Raw genomic sequence first — 23382 nt, forward strand, 5'->3', positions numbered from 1 at the left:
TCATCTATTTGCAAAGCACTTTTCAAATAATTCATGTTAGTTGGAACCTGTGATAGTTTATTTTTTTAACAGATTTGCAAAGTTTCCTTTAGTTAATGCAAAGTATTTGAAGAGAACAAAGACTACATTTGCCAAAAAGCAACTGATGGTAAACAAATGTCCAAGGCTGTCCCATGTTGCTGGAATTATTCAAGCAAAACCCAACACCACATTGACATTGTTTACATTGTGGAAGAGGGACAGATGAGTGGCCAAATAAACAATATTGCTAACTTGAATTGTGTAATAATAATAATTATTCTTTCTGCTCAATTCATTGGACACATCTAACATATTGAAATGCTTACCTGGCTGTCGCTCACAGGGAAGGATTGTCTGAGGACCTTCACTCCCATAAAAAGAAACGGCAGTGACTGTGGGGTAAGCACACCGTTGGAGCCGCCTCTGCTGGCATAAAGCTGGCGTTGAAGCGCTGAAGCAGCGCTCCAGCAGCGAGATAGCGATGCGCACGGCACATGATCCGCAACGCTGTCTGATGTCCTGACTAGTGGAGGTATGGTGACGGAGGAAGCAGATTGCCGTAGTCTCCAACAGGCTGATGAGACTACCAACAGCTTTACTCCTGCCTCGACGGATACTACGAATATCACCAGAAGATCACCATTATCACTGATAAAACAGCTAAACTCTTCCATGATGGATTGCAGGGCTGCACCTAAAATTGCATATTTTTTTGCTTCCTTAAATGAGCCACTGCTGCACTCTCTTTCACTACGCCTCTCAATACAACATGCCATATTATGCTTTCTTTAGCTTGTCTTGGCAGTAACTTGACTAGTTCGATCACTGCCCCTTTGGTTACTAATTAGAACTGCAAAATGTCTGAAGTTGGCAGGAGTATGGCTGGCACTGAGCTAAACCTTCTGACTGACCCTGGTCGTCGGGAAAATATTCATAAGGCCTCATCTCCTTGCTGCTCTCCTAAACATTTTGGCACGGTTAATATTAGCACAAGTATAGAAGAAGATATTTTTGTGTCTACAGTTGATGTGCTAGTGATGGAGCCAGAGAATGTATCCCCATAATAGTCACTCAAGTGCCTGCCAAGGAGCAGAAGCACACAATCTCTATGCAAAATGATGCCTTCAGGACTACTTTAATCCCTCGATTGGTAATAGTTAAGGACCTTCAGGTGCACCAAACTGGGCTGGGACGGCTAAATAGAAGCCTTTTGATTTTGCCCACACTACCAATACACAACTCTACTGGCTCCAGTGTTGCCGATCTTCATGACTCAGGGGAAGAGGCCAATTTGCTTACTGATATCGACCACACTAGCCTCTTTCGCACACACAATTGGAGGCACTTGAATATCTAACTACATCCTTGGTAGAGTTGTGCAAGGTACTACATAAAACTGCGGCTAAACAAACTCATTTGCTTAATACAATAATCAAGCAGTTGAGTCCGTCACACCCTTTGACTAATGTTGCCTGCATCATCACCAATTCTATTATGCCTCTTCAAGAAAATGAAGTTATAGAACCTATAGGTACTCACGCGTTTGCATTAATAAAGAACAGCCCACAGTTAACCAACCTACCAGTCAGGAAGAAAATAAACACTATGATGCACATGTTGCTGACCTCACCATGCTCACCGTCAACTGGATCACCAATGATGCTGCTATTAAGAAAACTAACGATGCAGAGTATAATTTGAGGGACATGGCTCCTCCTACTCGCCATTAAGAGATCAGATATAAATGAAATAAACAAATTAGGCGAACAAATAAGGTGAAATAGAGCATTGACCTAGAGCACTAATTTTGCTAGTCACATAGCCATTACCCATGTGGATCTCGCAGGCAATGATAATGAAAGTTGGACAATATAGAATATACAACACTATTGATAGCGAATTCTCAAAGAACCATGGTCTTAATTACAGATGACCATTCTCACAGGCCCAAATCCAAAAAGATTAAGAAGAAGAGTAACATTTCTTGTAATAAACCATCTACATCTATGAATTTGAGCACAGGCGCAATAATGATATCAAATTATATATACCAGTGATTGCATCCAATAGCAGCATCATCACTCACTTAACATGTGAAGTAAAAATATGGAGATTCCTGCCCCTGAATCTTCTGTGCTTGAATCACTTGAATTGTTATTTACTGGGGATGATGTGCCTCGAGATAATTTTAATATCAAGCACAAAATTGCAACTTCCACACTAGACAACTCCTTCTGGGAAAACATGATAAATCTAACAAAAGGTACCATGAATGTAGCACCATGGGTGGTTTACTTTCAGCCTTTATCTCTGAGAGTGGGACAAGTCAACACGCGAGAGAGCCATTACAAAGCCTTGGGCACTAATTCTTACAAGCAAGTACTGAGAATCTATAACATTTTTGGCTGAAACAGGGATTATTATTTGAACCGCTCTACCATTTTACACCTATTCAATCAAATCCTGCCACTCCTTATTATCTCCACAAATTATATTGCGACATGTAACGGTTTTATAACATGGCACACTCCAGCCAGGGACACCTTCCATTGACAATGAATGAGGCGCACAATAAAAACTCTTTATTTTTATTTGAACCCTGGGTTCTTTGTTGAGTAGGCCCCCAACCCGTCTCACAACCACCTTAACAAACAGCCATTGTCAGAATGGACCAGTAACCAGGCCGGTGTTTACAGTAAGCTATGTATTAATTTAATGGTTCAATGAAAGATCAGAGCAAAATCAAATAATTGGGCAGCAACCGCCAGTGTGGCAATACAAATGCAAAGATTCCCACAATACAGTTAATTCAAACTCCTAAACTAATATACACAAACCCTTAATAGCAAACAGAAACAAAATCGTTTTTTAAAATTACAGATAGCACACAGGTTACGCACTTACCTTACAACCCCCAAACTTTAGCTAACTAAATTCTTTGTGGATGGAAGGCAGTGGCAATGAGTCAGAATGAAGAGGGGAAAATCAGTTTTAGAATTCAGCCCACCATCCCCAGATGGGGGACCAGACAAGAAATTGAAAGCTTTATGTGCGAACAAAATGGCAAAATCGGATTACACTTGCTACCGGCACAGCAGATTACCACTGTGATGGGATAGCTGGGACAGTAATGTGTGTTGCTACACTTGAGTGATAAGGAGGCTTGCAGATGACTAAACAGGGCACCAAGGCAATGTGAACACAGGTAAGAATCAATTTTTGAGAAAAAGACAAAATGCAAAAGAAAACGCATGCGGCAGAATGGCAATTCTTTTCTACACAGGCCTTGTAATGACAAACACCCATGGAAAGGGCTGGGCTGTCAAAATCAAAAATCGATATTCAGGACAAGCAACAGAGACATATCAGATAGGATTCTGATAGCAAGGGGTTACTCTTAATGAGATTATAGTATGGATTTTTCTTTGGGATGAATGCAATCGAAAATGTTAGGAAAGCACAATGCACAGGCAAATTCGGTTTTGTTAAACACAGACTATTTCTGTTGAGACTGTTTTAATAACTATAGTTAATAAAAACACTAAACAAAATTGTTGATTTTGAATGGCAACAATAATGAACATGCATTTTCAATGGGGAAATGTTGTGATTTACTTCAAATGATACTAAGGCCTTACACCGATAACTGTAAGATTTCTTAAAGGTATACACTAACATGCACAGGCTAATACAGGTTGTCTATGAAAGGTGAAAAGATCATACTGGCAATTTGGGATGTTCAATGGGATTTCAATGAGTTGCAAGGGTCAAAAGAGCGGGATATGCAATTTGGGGGCTGTGTGATAATTACAATGTAAGCTTCAGTTTTGGGTTTCTGGACAGCCAGCGAGGTCTCTGGACAGTTATTCCAAGAAATCGGGTCACTCTGGATGGCTGGGCCAAGGTCTCTGGTCACTGGGACAGCTGGGCCAAGGGATCTGGTCACTGGGCTATACTGAATGGGATAAGCTGCCTTCCCATTTTTTTCCCCTGGATTCTGGTGTATGTGCCTGGGGTTTCAGTGACTTGTCCTCTGTGTTTCCCCGTCTCCTCCTTATATAGCCAAGTGACAACATAGAATTTTACAATCTGGGGGGGGGGGAGTACCCTGGAATTACTCATGTCCTGGGATAGGACAACCTATCCTTCCTCCCACCTCTCCCTGCGCGGATTGGTTCAAGGGAAATGAACAATTTATGTGTGTGCATTTATGACATTTGTTTCAAAGCTTTACAAATCTACTTTTTACCTAAAATGAGTTATAGCGCCAAACTTCACATTTATACTAGTTACCATTAAAGTAAGCAGCTATACGGATTCCATAAGTCACAGGGAATTGAACAGTCCGTCCGATCACCAACTCTGTGTGATGTTGCATCGCCTTTTGGCACAATTCTGCCATTTTCATGAAAAGCATAATATTTAAAAATCTGCCAATGGCTACACACATTCCCAATAACATTTCACATCTTTTCACTTAGTTTCATATTTGTGCCATTGATAATTCACCCCAAAAAGCTTCTTTCATGGCCACTTCAGTTCACATGCTAGAAACATGCACTTAGTCTGTTTCTATGTGTCTAAAAATCATTATGATATTATGAATGCTTTTTCAGTTTGCTGGGAAACATGTCTTAAAATACAAATGTCCTGTACTGTCAATGGTGTAGATTTGTCACAGATGTGGGCGGTGATACAAACCCCCAAAGCAGCTGTCTCTGCCAGGCTTGGTTTGCAACAAAGAGCTTTTATGATGCCTTTTGAAGTTTTTGGCAGTTCCCCCTTCAGAGGAGTGCTGGAGGAAATCCCACCTCTCCGATATGCCCCAGCCCTACTGGTTTCCTTTGTTCATTCTGCCAGGGCTGCCAGCCAGTCTAGTAGGGCCGTGAATTCTCACACTTTGGCCTCTTCATGTGTCCTTGTGGGCCGGTTCACCTCTGGATGCAACTGTTCCCACTGTTGAAGGCAGGGCTTTGTCATTGAATTCAGTGCCTGGGCCAGCAAAACCAGTTCTGCTGGTTTCTTAGTCCTTTCCAAGTACCACTTCTTATGGACTGGGAGGCGGGAGCCGGCCACACCATTGAAGGCCAAATTCTGGGCCCTGCCTTCATCCAGCTCTTCTCTCACTGCCTCTTCAACCTGATGGGGCCTTCTTCCCTCTGCCCTCCTGCCCTTCATCGCGCCCGCACCACCATCATGTTGCACATTTGCTGGGGTTAAGGAACAGAACATATTGATGGCAAAATACCACAAATTGCGAGCAACCCTGTTTTCATTTGGAATTGGCACCTCTAATTGTGCATCGCTTGCCTTGGCTGATGTTAGCAGCATTGTGCGTTATTATCACTTGTACTTGGAATAAATGGGCATAATTTTGAAATGTTGCCATGCCTCCATGCATGTTAAGCCATTTGAAGATGGCCATGTCCTCTTTGTTGTTGCCACACTGTTTGTTCTTGGTGTGGGCCAGCCCCTGCCTTCCCTCCCATTGGTTGCCTTGGCCCCTAATAGCCAATGGCTGCAACCGGGAGGCGGGAGCTGGCCACACATTCGAAGGCCAACTTCAAAGGCCCTGTCTACCACTGTCCACCACGGTACGCCGCTGTGCGGCCCCCCGAGTGTGTCTGTGTGCCCCCCCGAGTGTGTCTGTGTGCCCCCACTGCCCCCGAGTGTGTCTGTGTGCCCCCACTACCCCCCCAGTGCATCTGTGTGCCCCCACTGCCCCCCGAGTGTGTCTGTGCCCCCACTGCCCCCGAGTCTGTCTGTGTGCCCCCACTGCCCCCCTTGTGTGTCTGTGTGCCCCCGAGTGTGTCAGTGTGGCCCCCAAGTATGTCTGTGTGCCCCCCAAGTGTGTCTGTGTGCCCCCACTGCCCCCAAGTGCGTCTGTGTGCCCCCTCCACCCCAGAGTGGGTCTGTGTGCCCCCCACTATCCCCCCGAGTGTGTCTGTGTGCCCTCTGAGTGTGTCTGTGCGCCCCCACTGCCACCCAAGTGTGTCTGTGTGCCCACCCAAGTGTGTCTGTGTGCCCCCCCGAGTGGGTCTGTGTGCCCCCACTGCAACCCAAGTGCATCTGTGTGCCCCCACTGTCCCCCGAGTGTCTGTGTGCCCCAACTGCCCCCCAAGTGTGTCTGTGTGCCCCCACTGCCCCCCTAGTGTGTGTGCCCCCGAGTGTGTCTGTGTGCCCCCACTGCCCCCGAGTGTGTCTGTTTGCCCCCACTGCCCCCGAGTGTTTGTGTGCTGCCACTGCCCCCCGAGGGCGTCTGTGTTCCCCCTCTGCCTCCCAAGTGTGTCTGTATGCCCCCACTGCCCCCTGAGTGTGTCTGAGTGCCCCCACTGCCCCCCTAGTGTGTCTGTGTGCCCCCACTGGCCCTGAGGGTGTCTGTGTGCCCCCACTGCCCCCTGAGTGTGTCTGTGTGCCCCCACTGCCCCCCTAGTGTGTCTGTGTGCCCCCACTGGCCCTGAGTGTGTCTGTGTGCCCCCACTGCCCCCCTAGTGTGTGTGTGCCCCCCAAGTGTGTCCGTGTGCCCCCACCGCCCCCTGAGTGTTTCTGTGTGCCCCCACTACCACCCTAGTGTGTCTGTTTGCCCCCGTGTGTGTCTGTGTGCCCCCACTGTCCCTGAGTGTGTCTGTGTCCTGCCACTGCCCCCACGAGTGCGTTGTGTGCCCCCACTGCCCCAAGTGTGTCTGTGTGCCCCCACTGCCCCCTAGTGTGCCTGTGTGCCCCCAATGCCCCCCGAGTGTGCCTGTGTGCTCCCACTGCCCCCCGAGTGTGTCTATGTGCCCCCTTCCCCCCCCGAGTGCGTCTGTGTGCCCCCACTCGTCCCCCCACATGTGTCTGTTTGCCCCCTCTTGCCCTTAATTGCCTCAGGGCACCCTCCTCTCCACCCTTCACTTCTTTACAGTCCCCTCTTCTCCCCTTCACCCCCTTTCTATCAAAGTTCTCCTCACACCCCCCTTACCCTCCGTGAGGCTTCCCCCTTTCCCTTCCTCTCCTCTCCTTATCCTTATCCTTCCTTCTGTAATTTCTCTGGCACAACCCCAATTGCCGTCAGGCATAGTAATTGTACTTGCCTGTCTTTTTGCAGCCTCCCCCCCCATCCCTCCCCTCTCCTGCGTAAACTAGGCACTACCTCAACTTCCGTCTGTCTTATTGATTGTAGCTGCCTGCCTCCATCATCCTTTTCGCCCTTCCCCTTGTTCACCTCTTTCCTCCTTCTTTCATCTTAGCACTTACTCTTATCACAGTCCCTCTGCTTCTGATAATAGCTTGTCTGTTCCCCCCCCCTCCCTCCTTGTTTTCTCCTCCCACTCCCTCCCCAGTACTATCTTGGGAAGTCGCGGACCCTTTTAAGATAGTCAAATGTTTGTTCCTCTCCTCCCCACCGCTCCACCCTCTCACCCCCTCCTCCCCCTCCTCTTGTCACCCTTGCACTGCAACAATTGCCGCCAGGCATAGAATGTTATTGCTTGTATTGTTTCTCCTTTTTCCCTTCCCTTTCCTCTCCCTTATTGTTACATGCACTTGTACTATTTGTTATGATTTGATAGTTATTTTTCACATTCTAATTTGTTTCAAGGACCTGTAAGAATGTTTTGTATTTTCCCATGTTCCCTCCCTCCTTGAAGCGCTTTGAAGCACATTGTGCATAGGCGCTATACAAATAAACAATCAATCAATCAATTAATATACATTAGGTAGACATGTCACTGCAGACCCCCACTCACATATACAATACTGTTTCTGTGCGAGCAACGGCTTTCATTTAACATTTGACTTGAAATGACTAAAGAACAGATTCCTGTGTGTCCAGAACTTTTCCTTTCCAGTTGCAAACGCGGTTCTGCAGCCTAGTAATATGGCTAGGAGCTTTACCACACAGCTCGTGGCACCTCTTAAGATTGTCACTCACAGAATTTGTACTAGCCATGTTCAGTAAGACAATGCCTTCAATAGTACCACCACTAACAAAGACAATGGGCCTCATTACGAGTCCGGCGGTAACCGAGCCAGAAAAAACAGCAGGTTACTGCTGGACTCGTATTACCATTCCGCCTCCGTGATTGCCGGAATCACTGGGGAATTACAACCCCGGTGACCTGGTAATTCCGGTGGCGGAATTCTATTAATCCCCATTCCCATGGAGTCCTATAGGACTGTTATATCTTTTATTTTCTGCAATAAGCATCAGTAGTAATATACCACCATCTTGGCTTAATAGCATCAGCATCCTGGTTCATGCGAAGGGCACGCACAGTGATGCAAAAAACAACTGTATTCTAGCTATGTGGGATATGTTGGAATATTTTCTCATGTTGTTCTTAATGAACTTAATGATTGGGTCTGCATAAATAACATTATCCTTATGTACCAAACCAGATATCGTAAAGGCTCTGTTATCATCGTGACTCTATTGGCGCTGGTTGTCACCATTGAATGCTCTTGGCGGATTTGGAGACAACCTGTTAGGTGGCATTTATAGAATTGAGTGCAGCATTTGACATTTTTCAGTGTCCTATCGTCTAAATTCCCAAACTTGGACATTCCCCGGGGTTTGCTCAGAATCATAATGCTATTACATAGTAAAACCCAGGTAAAAGTAAGAATAAATACAAAATCACAGATTCCATCTCTAAATTCGTAAGTCTTAAGCAAGGGTGCATTCTTGCCCCGACATTGTTGGTTTCTTGTAATAATAATAATTATAAACAATATTACAACAACATTTAGAAAAAAGTGTTTATATTTGCAAATACTGTATTTTATGCATAGGCACGTGCCTTGATAAGCCCCTTATTTCATATCTCATTAATCTAAAACTCATTAATGTAAACCGGATCAGCTGAGTTGAAAAAAAGAAAAAGGAAGAGAGCATTAGTCTGCGAATGACCGAATCGGGTACATTTATAATTTTCTGATAATGATGACATTCTATGCACTCAGCTTGTCTCCCTTGGGGTATTGATCAACAAGAAGGGATTTAACTCAGCAAATGTAAGAGTAGATTTATGATAATATTTTACACTCTTAACGGGTTCCTTCAAGCTACCAAATCCCATTCCCAAATATCTGCATCAGGTTTTAAATACCCACGCATAGCGAGAGCTTATACTCAGAAAAACGATACCGCTTCCTTGTACTCGACCTCTTATTGTACTTCTTGTTAGCTGGCGGCACTAAAAAGGAACAGATTGAATAAGGAAAAGAAGAGAATTGGTGAGAAGGATTCAACCAAGCAATTATCACTGTGATTTCCCAGCTGAGTGCTCTAACATCCAGTCCACCAGTGCTCTGGCAATGACTTACAGTTGAGCACTTGCGTGTCTGCATGTGGCGTGCCTTTGTGTGATGTGGATATCAAGGAGACACCTGGGGTGAAACGATACAGAGTGTCTCAGAGATATAATGGCCACATCTAGGGAAGAATTTGAAACCAAAACAGCGGTGCTATGTTTTGATGATAAAGACATTTTTAAGAGTAAAAAAGGGCATTATGACCAAACGTCCCTCTCCAATGAAGCATGGGATCGGCACTTGTGTACATATGAGAAAGACCTGGCATGTGATGTGAGTCAGGGGAGTTGTTAGGTCTGGAAAAGACCCGGGGCTACGCTGATGTCGGAACTGTTGGGACTGGGGGCTAGCTAGTCTTTTGGCTGTAGCTCCTGAGATTCTATCCGGGGCTACAACCAAAAGATCAGGCGCAATAGCCCCCTAACCCCCCTAGCAACGCCCCTGATGTTAGTGCCTGCCAAGAGATGGCACGCCCGATGGTGGCACTGTCAGTTTAAAGTTGTACCCATGCTTGTCTCAATTTTCTTTTAAAACACCCCTTTCCTTGTTTTCAGCATTCATCTTAAAAACCCCTTATTTTCGAAATCAAGGAGTCCAAAAACAATTACAACTCCCTAACGCTTGAAAATATCTTACTTGCACAAGACAACCGGACATCTGTGTATTGTCCAACTTGTCTTCACATTACAGAATTGTTTTACACAAGCACCTTCTGAATAACATGTGCAGGTGTGCGTGCATTACACTGTTTCAGGCTTATGTGATGCAGGCATTTACAGTGGAGAATAGGCAGAATGAGAGGCTTTGGAATGCTTGTGGCCCCTACCCAGTAAGCTGTGACTTGTTAGGGAAAGGGGTCATTAGCACTTGCCGAGCCGCACCCGTCTGCCCCAGCCCAATAATAAAAGATAAGACATCAATTAAGGAGACTTGGGGACTGACTGGGGGCCTGTGAAGCCCAGCAATGGCCTTTACTAAAGCTGGGCTTTCTCACTTCAAAGGCCTCGTTAGTGGTAACCTGCACTATTAAAAAAAAACAACCCTTTTGTTAGGATTTAGAAGGAGGCACACCTGAGTTTTTTTCACATCAAAAAGGCACCCTTTTCCTCGTTTTTGGGGACAAAAATGCATATCACACAGCAGTTTAAGTGCCACCAACGGGACATGACGAATGGCGTGCCTCTCTCTCTCTCTCTCTCTCTCTCTCTCTCTAGGGATATGATAGCACAAACTAACATACAGTGCGAGTAGCAGTGAACATTAATGCAACACCAGGCATAAGTATTGAAACACCTATAATTAACCAAGCCGAGTTAGGCTGGAAAACCCCAATACCTGGCAAGTAGTGTACCTGCAAACTTCATGGCAAAAACTGGCAAATGGTTTGAGCACCTGGGTACACGATAGAAAACTTCGACAATGGTAGCCATCCAGTGTAAATTAATACAAGTCTCTATAATGCCAAACAGGGCACACAATTATTGTACCTTGGCATATATTGATAACAGTAGACAAACGCTGAATACTCAGGCAAATTATGCCAATATCCGACAAGTGGTGAGAGCATCTGGATCTAGGATGGTAATAGCTGGCAAAACAAAATATATATTCATTGTACACAACGGGTCAACGTTTGCATTTGTCCGGGTTAAGACTGGGGCATAAAATACATCCAGCTACAATGAAAAAGTGGCCCACAATCACACATTTCAATTCATTACTATGCGGAACAGACTCTTTACGTCCTAGCCAAGTGGAGTTTTTGGTAAAATATGTTGCAAATAATGCATCGGAACACATATGTGTTTAGTAATATTGTTTAAAATGAGTGTAGTAACTTATGAGACTGGTCCACTCTTGCCAAAAGAGTGGTCCTTTTTGTCCAAAAACTGGCCCATCACGGAATCAAGGGCTGCCACTTTGGCATTGCACTATATAGGCCGGTCAGAGCCTGCCTTTGTTGATGCTCGTTTGAAAAGTTAGCGAAATTGACCAAAGGTTTTAACCAAAGGCAGCCAGCTGCATATCCCAATGACTCATTATTGAAAGGAGGCATCGATTGTTCTGTTGCTGGGAGCATGAGACCTAGCGAGAGCACAGAATTTGGTATACAACCATTTTCATGTAGGACTGCGCTGCAGCTTCTTCCGGATCTTGACACTTCCTTCCGATGTAGCCACATTAGGCACGATTCACAAAACAGCCTTGTCCGCTTACATGTGCCCTAGGCGTACAAAGTGGCCTAAAAACCTGCATTCTGTGGGTGCCCGGGTTCACAAAAGGAAATCTGCACAGGCACAGCATGGTGAAGCAGATGCAAAGTAACTGCTGTGAAGCAGTGCACCAGCAGAATGCAAATATGGGGTGTGCCATAGTAGGAGTGTAGCAGTTGAAAGTGCGCCCCTGATTCACAGAGGAATTCGTTTTCAATGCTTAAGTCCCTGTATTCATTGCCAGCCCCTGGTCTACCATTTCGGGAAACGTGCAGGGAATGCAAAGTGCTGTAATTGTAACATTGTTTACAGTCGGGCCCTTGGTGACATTCAATGCTGGGGCTGGGAGAGTGGCTCGGGGCAATGCGTTCGTGGTGAAAGCAGTGGAACACAGAAGCACAGGTATGAATTCCAGTCCCGTGCTCAGAGGCCGGTTTTGCGGTACTAAGCACATTATAGCAAATTAATGAATGCATGCAATGGCACAGCATAGTTAGGCAGCTGATCAAACATGACCCATCCCCGCCTCGTTTTAGTCAACTACGTCATTCCTCGTTGCCTGTTATGTGCCAGACACTAAAGTGTGTATTGAGGTTCTGGCTGTGTTCTCTTGCACCTGCATCCAGGCCCTCCCCCATCTGCGCAAATCCCTTTTGAGGATGAGGAAATTGTCTGCAGGGAAATGTAGATGCCATGATGCAAGGCGTCAAGTCAAGCCTGTAGAACGTAGTGAATTGACCCTTTATGCCAAAAACCTGAGGTTAACATCTTATGTCTATGTCTCCTTTCTCTACACCATAGAATATCCATCATAATTAGATATTTACTCCACTTGTCTCGCGATGAAAAGGGAGTAATTGCAGCCATACTTGTTCAAGTAAAACACCAGCATTTAACTAACCAAACTGAGGCAAAATGTTTCTTAGGAAGTGTGCGAAAAACACATTAAATGACCTGGAAGTGTAACACAGGGCAACTGGGGGAAAAAGAAGATGTACTCCAGGTGAAGTCCTACCTATTAGAGTATGAAAGACAGCCGCCACTGCGCCGGCCACCATCATGCACAGAACCGCCTTTCTCCGGTCGTGCTTGCTGTTCACGAAAACGAGGCCCACATTCTTGAAATCGCTCATCGGACCCGTGAAGAACTTCATGAGGGAATAGGCCAACCCATAGCTGGCCAGCATCTCAATCGCATCCTCCTTGACAGCTGCAATACCACGATTCAAGGCCTGGCAAAAACAAATGTACACAGGTTTAGTTTTTAAGAGCCAATCAGCATCTAAATTAATTTTCACTGAAACTGCACTGATCCTGCAACTGGACCACTCTAAACGGCCTTGGTCCTGGGCCCTGCCACTCTCCACTTGCACTGATGCCCTGGAACCCCTTTGCACTGCGGGACTGTCTCTGTATCCCTACAGCCCCCCCCTCCCCCAGCACTTGTTCTGCACTTACCTCACACTTGCCACCAGCTGGCCCTATTTATTTATTTATTACGTACGCCACTTACCTTGTACTGCACTTTTCCCCCTCCCCTTCCCCTTGCACTTTTTCCCCCTCCCCTACCCCTGCACTTGCGCGATCTGAATGACACCTGGCCTAGTAGGATCGTTGTCTGTCTCCCCTTGTCCCCCCCTCCCTGCCTCGTCGCGCCTTGAAACACTTGTGTATAGGCGTGTTACAAATACCATATCATATCATATCATAACTAAACAACAAAGAAACCCATCTTTTTGATAATTTTCCAGAAAATATCTGTCAGTCATCTCTCAACTACAATAACCACAAATGGAGAGGGAGGGTGCCCACTACACCTCTGCTTAATTTCCCCCACACAACTGACTTCAGGCTGGGTACCAGCGATTGATGCTTGAATGGGAAGAAGATTGACACAACTAGTGAGGAACAATAAAAAAATATTTATTTATGAACATTTATAAAGCGCACAGCAGCCCTGAGGCATCGTGACACTGTTACAGATTATCATTACTGGTGACAGAAAAAGCATACTTAGTTACATGACAGTGTGTTTTGGATATACATACTTTGTTCAGACAATACAAAAAAACATGCAGAGTTCCGGTAGGCGTGGGGGTCAGAGGGTCAAGTGAGAAGGGAGTGTTAGTTGAAGAGTGTAGTTGAGTCCTTTGCGGAAAGCTGCAAGGGATCTCTCAGCTCCGAGTGCGTTGGACAGGGCGTTCCAAAGTTTAGTTGCTAAGTGTGGAAAACCGATCCCCTCCCTGCTTTCGCCCTGTTGATGGGCGGGATGCACAATTAGTTGGCGTAATGAGTTCTCTTGGGACGCGAGGAGGTATCTCTGATGATGGTTTCCGATAGGTAGGGAGGGGCAGAGAGGCTTAAACATTTATGTGTTAATGTGAGGGTCTTCAAAGGTGATTCTCTCTTTAATGGGAGCCAGTGGGCAGCTAGCCTGTGTGATATTGAGTGCTGCTCTAAGCACGTTGTTCTTTACTATTTGTAGCCGATTACGATTTTTGGCTTAAGTGCCTGCTACAAGAGCATTGCAGTAGTCGAATTTAGCTCCAATGGTGGCTCACGCAATGGAGAGGCAGTTTTGGTTGGAGAGAAATGGTTTAATAGCATTTATTAGTTTGGTGGTGTGTGCAGAGGCGGAAGCAATGGCAATGGCAATGACTTGTCGAGTCATGGACAGAGTGGAATATAGGAAAACCCCAAGGGTCTTCACTGAGGAGGAGACAGGGATGATGGTGTTGTCAGTGATGAAGTTTCAATATTTTTGGTTACGTTTGGACAGTATTTCTTTGGGGCCTATAATGATTATCACTGTTTGGTCTCCATTGAGGCACAGACCGTTGGCCGTTGGTTGGTGTAAACTATGCTGAGGGAGTCTAGTTTGTCGAAAATGAGCTTTGTAAACAGATTGTAGAGGGTTGGCGCTGTGCAGGAGCCCTGGGGAACTCTGCAGTGGATGGTGACAGGGGCTGCATTAACCTGATGAGAAAATACCTTCATGGCTCTACCTTCTAGGGAGGAGGTTATCCAGGAGGAGGCCTGTTTAGAGAAAGGGGCTGCGTTGGTGAGATGGGAGGTGAGAATCTTGTGATCAACAAGATCAAATGCAGCTGACAGGTCCAGGAGTAATAGAAGGGCTGGTTTGCCTTTGTCCATTATCTCGGTTATTTGGTTTTTAAGGTCCAGGAGGGCGGTATCGGTGCCATGGCCTTTACAGAATCTGATTGCCTTTTGCCTAGGATGGCATTCGTTTTCTAGGAAATGTATCTGGTTGTGGGCATCTTTATCTAGGATTTTAAGGAGGAGTGGGACGGTGGTGATAGCACAGTAGTTATTAGGGGATTTAGTATCTAGGGAGGGTTTTTTGAGAAGGGGCGGACCTAGGCTTCTTTTAGGCTGGATGGGACAGTACCTGTAGTAAATGAGGCGTTAATGAGAGGAGCCAGGGAGTCAGCGCAATCTTTGATAATGTTAGGTGGACAGATGTCTCCTTTACATGTGGAAGGTTTAAGATGTTGGAGGAGATCTATGACTTCCGATTCTGAGACGTCTCTGAAGGAGAAGAAAGGGGTCGGAGGCTTAAGCGTTGGGTTGCTAGGTATAGCATGACGTTCGGGCTTAGGTAGTGCTTTGCGTTGCGTTTGTATTTTATCTTGGAGAAGAGTAATTTTGTTTAGCAGGGCTGCCTGTATGCTGGAGCACTAGGCTTCATCTTTGATGATCTCATCAGGGCTGGTGGATGGGGTGATTAGTCTATAAAAATGGAGAACATTTCCTTAGATTTAGAATTGGCGTTTGAGATCCGTAGGTTGAAGGCATTAGATTTTGCCTTGAATATAGCATTTTTATATTGCGTTGGTAGCCTTTTGAACTCTTCCTCGGTGGAGTCACTGGGCTTGGACTGCCAGTTGACTAGAGCAATGCGTTTACTAATGCGGAGGGCTCTTTTTTTGCTTCAATCGGGGCTATGATGCCGATGGCTCTGGTGAAAGTGTGAGAGTAGATGTCAGTGAGTGGGCTGGGGTCACTTGCAAAGGGAGGTTTGAGTTCCTGGATATCCAGGAAGGGAAGGAGGTTGTCCTTTGTTAATTTTTTGGAGCTTCTGACCTTGGCTGGGTGTGCATATGAGAGTACTTTAGTGGTAATTTTGGTGGGGACAGTGAATTGGATTCAGTTATGATCCATCCATGGGTGAGCCGAGTTGGAGATGATGGTGGATGAGCAGTTGAGGTTTGCCACCCAGTCGAGTGTGCGGCCTTTACAGTGAGTTGGGCAAGTAACTTTTTGAATGAACCCAAAGTCTTTGAGTTCAGACTGCCAGGACCAGTGGTCGAAGTGTACGAAGAGAAGTACTGGAACTATGTTCCCTACTGGCCTGCCCCTGCTCCCCTCAAACCACATTGCGACGCCCCCTCCCACGCACAATACAAACCCCAAAACACATGCACCTGCTTTTTAAGGGAATGTTCAGTGTGGTGCACTGAAGTGCAAGTTTTAACGTCTTCCTACACTTTTAATTAAAAAAATAATAATTTCTTAACAGTTTCTTTTTAAAATAAAAGTATAGGAAAAGCAAAATATAATCAAGGAGCACCCGCTCCCAACTTCGCCTGCCCACTTCGACCACTGGCCAGGACCACAAGTCAAAGTGAGGAATGGGTAAAAGGGAGTACACACCTGAACCCTGTTGGTGACATTTCCCACTTCCTCCACAAAAAGGCAGTCTCTTAACCGTGTGGTAGAGCTGTAGGAATTTGCTGCCAACGCCTGGGCAAAAGTCAAGTCCGCTTCAGGACAATGTCAGGTTAAGAGGCTGTTGGGGCATCCCTAATAAATCACCTGAAACTAGCCATAAGAATGATTTCTAATGAATCTTAATGGTTAGTGGAGGGCTCGAGTTCCCATGCGATTGGTCAAGATTTTCTCCACTGTTTAGTTAACTTGATCGGTCTTTGGCTTGTTCCTGGAGGATAGTTTGGACAATAGGTCTCACGTGAGTTAATTGGACGTTCCAGAATGCAGTGTAATCCTGGGTTTTAAATCTCTGATGGACTTTTACCATTTGTATCACTCGCTTATATACATCATCTGCGACCCACCGGTTTCCTATTTTTAGCCATGGATAGGAGAACGATAATGGAAGATTCACATCGTTTAAACAACAAATAAATATCTTGCACAATTAAACCAACTGGCATCCTTACCCCAGCCTTTAATTCCACGTCGTGCATAAGAGGCTGAGAGGAAATAAGCGGGCTCCATTTTTAGTTGGAGTCTTCCCACTTTGTGTGGTAAATGGGGCAGTTCATCACTTGCTATGGTAAGAGAATTTGTGAATCAGGTTTTTATTCCTTGTCCGTACCGGTCTATCATTTAATCTAAATTGATTATATGCTTTAAGCCTACACTCATGAATCAATTGGTAGCCAAATTAGTTGAGCAGAAATGTTCCGGGGTGTTGTTAAAAATGCTTTCGAGTTGAATGTTGTTTTGCATTCCTTACTGAACTGTCTTCTCCGTTCGTGGTCTCTAAGTAGAGCCCTGTAAAGGCTTAAATTCGGTCAGCCGCATACAAAAGATTGTCTCCCGTACCTAGGCCTTTAATTGATTAATCTAGTAAAATCGGCAAGGCTGTGGGTGGTCTTCAATCACGCTTATCCGTGTTCTTCCTACAAGCACTGATCCAGTAATCCTCATGGTCACACTAGGCGAGCCACCATATTTGTATGAATTCTCCAATACTCTGATGGTATTACACATCTCCATGAGTCCACCTAGCATGGAGCTGAGTGGGAACACAGTAGTGATAGGAAATAGTTCCTCCTGTCGGTATCTCGTGGATCTTACAGAGAGAGGAGTGAGAAGAGGTTAGACGGTTGCCCACTCACCCTATGTCCACATGATATAGCAGTACTGAGCTACAAATATTTGTGATTTCATTTGTATATTGAGCTGGAATTTGGTGGGCCTGAAGTGCAAACCAGGAGTTAAAGAATGTCATTATAATGCATTTATCATGCCTTACTCTGCCAGGTTATCCCTTGCTGTAATTATCTTAATTGAGTTGCACCCTTCACTCACCTACTCACCATTCTACGTGTTTCATTATACTTTACAAACCCCAGATTTTGCACTCTGAAACTGCCCACTGGGATTTGCTCATGTGTAATTGTGCCCTGCTGTGGTTTGGTACCTGGAGTCCCAGTGCACCTTTGCTCTCCTTGGGTTTTGTGACAAGATGTTGCACTGTAATTTTGCCCAGCTGCTGCACCACAATTCTGCTCCTAGGTTTCCTTACAGGGATTTTTCCCTGGAATCATTTCACTCACCAGCTGACTTGGCACACACTGCAGCCTGATTCCTCCTGCCTTGGCCAATATGAGTTATGTCCTAGTGATGCATGGTTCCAGAATACTTCAGGACTTCCCCTCACAACTTTCCTACTAGAGGTGCACCACTAGCAGGACGTTGACACAGATGAACGTAAAGCCACAACGGGCAGGGAAGCAAAAGATTAGGATCCCCTTTTTCTCTATCTTCTTTCTTTCAACAGTTAGGATAGTGATAGGTCAGCATAGGTTTTGGGACGGAGGACATCATTTAAGTTGTGAGACATCTTGACGAACACCTGTTTGTTTTGTAACGTACGGAACCCATCTTAGTGGTAGGGATTACAGAAGCTTTTCTTTACTTTTAATAAAGTATTGTTTAGCTATGCCTCTGTGCCCGCTTCTTCTGTCTGACCTACCACAAAGCTTTGTGGGAGACAGCTCTTACATAATTAGAAATGTAAACGTAGTCCCAGTAACCATCAACATATTGACCTATTGGACTCCACCATTAAGGGTCTGGGCAAAGTGACCTTTGCTAGTACCCACATACACTCCTTGAAAAAGGATTCAAACATCTGCTGCCCAGTCTGAATTTGGGGAGTAAAATTAGCAATATTTAGCAGTGCTTTTCTATATAAGTGATTGGATCCAAAAATGATAAACCTGAGCACGGTCACATGATTTTTTAACAAGGCGTTACACTCTACAATGCTTGGGTATTGATGAACATATTTGAAAGCTGCTCATCAGACTGTAGCATGGTACACTGCAAGATGGTAACAGAGCAAGAGATACTTTTGGTCAAAGCAGAAAAGGGACAAACCTCTCTGTGCCACAGCAAAAATTAGCTTGGACATCTTCTTGCCATCATGCTATTTCATTTTTAATGTATGATGTAACTGAACAACTATCCTTATTAGATCTGGACGTGCCTAGTCTGCAGGCCAGGCCATGCCTAGCCTTGTTTTTCACAGTTGAGGCCAATTTGATTGTCCAGACTGAGATGATGACACAAAAGCTACTAGACTAATTCTGCACGTATTGTTAAACGAGGGCCTTTTAATTCACATTGATAAGAATAAGGTCCAAGTCTGATGGATTACATCTAAAGTCAGGCTATTTAGAACAATTAAGGGAAGTGAATTTAAGCAGGTCACCATCTTTGATTACAAGAGTGCAAGGTTTGAAGCCCATCTCATCTTGTTTTCTACAAATGTATAAGAGCAAAGAAATACTGTGACAAATGGTGGGGTTTTAATATGGTGTTAAGCCCCCATTACAAGGGCTGGAAGAGGGTTTAATGGCCCGCCAGCCCAAGTTATTGGCCCGAGCGAAGCGAGGGTCAGATAACGACGGCTCTGGGCCGTTAACCCCGATTCAAGACCTAGGAATGGGGGCTTAAAGCTATTAGCGCCCCAGGTTGTCAAAGCGATAACCCGGGCTGCTAAAAATAAAAAAAAAAATAAAAAGGATTTTCCTTCATTCAATGGGATGCCGCGCACGTCCCGTTGAATGAAGGAAAATCCTTTACAAAGATGGCCGCCATGGAAAAAGGAGGCAGGGGTCCACACAGAGACCCTCTTCCCTTTCCATCGCGGCCAGCTGGAGTTAGGAAGAAGGTGCGGCTGAGGCAGTGAGTACCACCGCTGCCGAAATAAGGTCAGTGAGGGGTGGGAAGGGTTTAAAAAAAAAAGAGGAAGTATGGTGAGGGGAAGATGGCGGCAGGGAGAGCTGGCCGTAATGCTGGCTGGAACGCAGGATTGTATCAGCAGTTCAAACCTGCGTTCCTAGCCACTTGATAGGCTGGCTTCCCCCACCCGTGTACTAATATCGAATAGGAAGTTTGATGTTAACTCTGTGACTAGTACCTTAGAAGTGGATAGGGCGAGCGACTTTCAAGAAGTTCCCTATAGAGCACAGATTTGGGGCTTTGCTCACCTTGCCCAAATTCTGACTCGCTGATTCCCAATCAACAAATCAAGTTGTGATAAGGGAACATCTCGTTGAGCACATCGAGATTGCTTGGGGTGCTTTCAGCGCCATGTGCACGTATCAGGTTCTGAGTAAGGGTGAGCCGCAAGGCAGGCAAGGTGCAGGGGGACAATGCCTCAGGTGCATAAATAAGGTATATGGGGTCCAAGGAACATGGGCAGAAAATCAGAAAATGGGTATGGGTAGATGGAAAAATGTGGACATGCGGTTGAGGGCAAGGTGGGAGGGGTCTTGAAAATGGGAATGAAGAAGGTCCCCACCACTGGGTGCAGAGAGGCCTGGTAGCATGTTCAGACTCCCTTGAAACGATTTGGTGCGCAGGGATTGGGGAGGATGCCATCTTCAGTAAAAAGGGGACTTTAATTAAGTGGAATGGGGCAATGGGAGCCAGGCAGCAAGACGTCAAAGGAAGGGAAATAAGAAGAAACACAAACATTCAAGCAGTGGTGCTCCGTTGCTCCGTAGAGTGTAGTGCACTAATACCTGGAAGCACTTTAATTAAACTGCTAAACCTCCTCCAAAATACTCTAACCACCAGAATAAGGGTAGAATTGGGTCTGTTGTGTGAAAGCTCTGTCTCTCTCTCTCTCTCTCTCTCTCTCTCTCTTTCTCTCTCTCTCTCACTCTACCCCCCCTCCCCCGCCATCTACTAAATGAACCTGGACATCACTAACAACAACAAAGTTTTATTTCAAAACCAACACAATTACCCTCATTACTGGCGTTACGGTCAAAATGCTGGCACTACATTTCTACCAGACTGCCTCACTCCGAGTCTGCTGATGGGGGCTGTGAACTACCAGCAGACCTGACCTGCCGGGAGTTCAGGCCCCTACCGGCAGAGAAATGACTTGATCAACAGAACCATTAACAACAGTGCAAGTGATTCAGTAGTTCTCATCCCATGGAGTCCTAAGGGACTTAATGGAATAAGAACTTACTGCCGACCGGCACCCGTAATATCCCGGTAACACTGGGATATTTGCGTGCCCTCCTGCCTCCTCTTTGTAGCCCCACCAATGCTAGTTTATGGGTCGTCACAGGGGGTGTTGCAGTGATGCAAGAGGGGCCGAACACAACATCAAATTTCAGATGGGTAGGTATGAAGAACAGGGGGCGTGTATTGCACCTCGGATTTTTGAGTCACATCACAATTAACTCAAATTTTGCTTTCGTTGTCTATGCCACTCGAAACCAACTAATGGAATGTATGCCTTTAGATGATAGCCCCATCTAGAAGACTAGATATCACAGCTCATCAACTGCTTGATGTTTGACACGGGATGTGTCTGTAGGCCATGAACAAACAAATTCATTACTGGCCTTTTACGTCTGGCCCTCCTAATAACTACTTTATTCATTAGATTAATACTGAAATGGGGGATGATTTTTCTTGCTTTGCTTTTCCGAGACGGGGGGGGGGGCGGGATCCAGACAGCAATTTTGAAAGTGTAATTCTTAGATATATGTAATTTACGTAGGCAACTGTGTTCCCTGTTTTCTTTATAGGTTTATGCCATTTGTATTATGCTGTTCACCATAGAACAAGTACCTTGTATATTTTTTCAAATTTATTTTGAATCTGTTGTATGTATGTTCTGTACGGGCTATTAAATACCCCTATCCTACGGATGATTCATCAGTCCAAAATAAAATAAAATAGTATATTTTGTATATTAAATATTCTTCCTATGCCATATTAATTTGTTTTCACTTAGCCCACAACTGCCTGTGGCCTCATTCATTGTGTGGTTAAATATCTTTTACCATAATCAGGTTATTGAATGGTTCATTTGGGGCCAAACCTCTTCGTTTTGACCTATAATACTCATTTGTCCCTGACTGCTTGAGTTTTCCCTTTGAGTACTATAACATTATAAACAAGCATTGGCAATGCCAACAGTGTGGGCTTTTGTGTAGGCATGGGAAAGGCACTTGCCAAGCACTGCCATAGTGGTATTAACTGGCTATTGATGAAAGCAAGTGCAAAATGTTGCAAGAACCTGGTCATTTAATAGCAGTGTCTGACAAATGCCTAATGATTACACACAAGTCAAAACTGTTGGCTTTTTCAATGCTAGTTTTTAGCAGTACTTCAGTAAAGGACACGCATAGTGAATTGAGTTGGTGAAAGCAGACTTGGTTAAGACATTTTTATTACCCCAGTAGCAGGTTTACAGCTCCAAATAAGTCATTAAATCTCAGAAGAATGCTTTGAAAAAACACTGGCAAGCACTTTGAGCGCAAGATTTGATGGTAAAGCTTGATTAAAGTGAGCTCAAGAGTTTCCATGTGCAGGTGTTTTGGGCGGGGGGTTGAACTGGGTGGGAATGGCCATAGGGCATGGCCACAAGCAGTCAACGGGTGGAAAAATTACCAAACAACATCTACAAGCTTTGTGCCCCTCCTCCTTTGCCATTTCTCCCTAATTGTACTCTAATGCAATAGTTTCAGCTTATAGTGATAGCTCAAACTAAAAATTACTATTTACCTAAAGCACACTACAAAGTAATTTTCTCTAGGCACTTGAATAACAGGTGTGTTAAGCCCCAGCGTAGTGGTGCTCAGCTGCAAAAGTGGTGAATGAATGTTTGAACTGCATGCATGCTATGCTCCGACAAGTATCCCTATCAGGAAACATTGGGGTACATTGAACAATTTCAGGCTGATTTGGAGCCCTTTCCAGGAGCCCCAATCCACGCGGCAGAGTCTATGGTAGTCTGGAAATGTGGAGCCATGATCTCGATAAGCCTCCTTCCTGGGCCGGTCTTTGTGTCAGGCAGATCAGGCGGCTGCCTGACGTCAGTGACATGTTGGCCTCTAGGGGGCGCTGCATGCTCTAGAGGGCGCCGCACGTTAGTTAGTGTGAAAAAATAATCTTTCACAGTTTTTAATTGCGGTAGTACGGTATGTTTAAGTGACTGAGTGACACTGCAACCCGGACAGCGGGCCAGTGGCCACTGGCCAACTGAAATGAATGGTGGCGTGCATGCACTTGCATCTTGCAAGCAGACACCACAGCAGCCAGTCTCTGCATTATCTCGTGCAGCGGCTCGCGGTGCTCCTGCAAAGCCAGCCGGACCAACCATGCTGCACCAGGCAGCCACGTTTTATAATGTGCAGTGTATTGCTAAGTAGCCTCTGTTAAATAGTAACTTCTAGCACTAGTCCTGGGTGCACGTCACACAGGTGGTTGATTAATTGGGCAGCCTATGAGTGGCCCCGTGTCAGTTGGCGCACGAGGAATTATTAGGAATGGAGTCCCAGCCAGGACATAGTCAGGTGCCCGGAGCCTGAGCCCAGTAGTCTGACCCTTGTGTTGTGCGGGCCCAGCTGCTACTGCAGGTGCCAACCAACCAAGATGACATAATAATGGTCCTGGGTTCACACACCCACCCATGCTGCGTCCAGGGTCTCTGCTGTTCCTAGCACATGGTCAGGCTCCGAGCTGCCCCTACAGCCGCTGGTGCAGGGCAATAGAGCACGTGGTCCTGGGCGGTCGGAAGAAGGACGAGTCCCAGCCAGGAGCGAGCTGC

The 23382-nt window shown here is 45.5% G+C and overlaps 1 protein-coding gene across 3 annotated transcripts in view; it reads right to left on the reverse strand.

Annotated features, from left to right (window-relative positions):
• Positions 1 to 23382, reverse strand: part of ANKH (ANKH inorganic pyrophosphate transport regulator) — a 759848-nt gene that overhangs the window by 380303 nt on the left and 356163 nt on the right. For all 3 annotated transcript variants that reach the window (XM_069620449.1, XM_069620448.1, XM_069620450.1), the window contains one exon: positions 12541 to 12757. In XM_069620449.1, the coding sequence (XP_069476550.1) occupies positions 12541 to 12712 (172 nt within the window). In that variant the 5' untranslated portion in view covers positions 12713 to 12757. The remainder of the gene's footprint in view (positions 1 to 12540; positions 12758 to 23382) is intronic.

Source organism: Ambystoma mexicanum, chromosome 5q (assembly GCF_040938575.1).
Source record: "Ambystoma mexicanum isolate Mex_15411 chromosome 5q, UKY_AmexF1_1, whole genome shotgun sequence".
NCBI classification, from domain to species: domain Eukaryota; kingdom Metazoa; phylum Chordata; class Amphibia; order Caudata; family Ambystomatidae; genus Ambystoma; species Ambystoma mexicanum.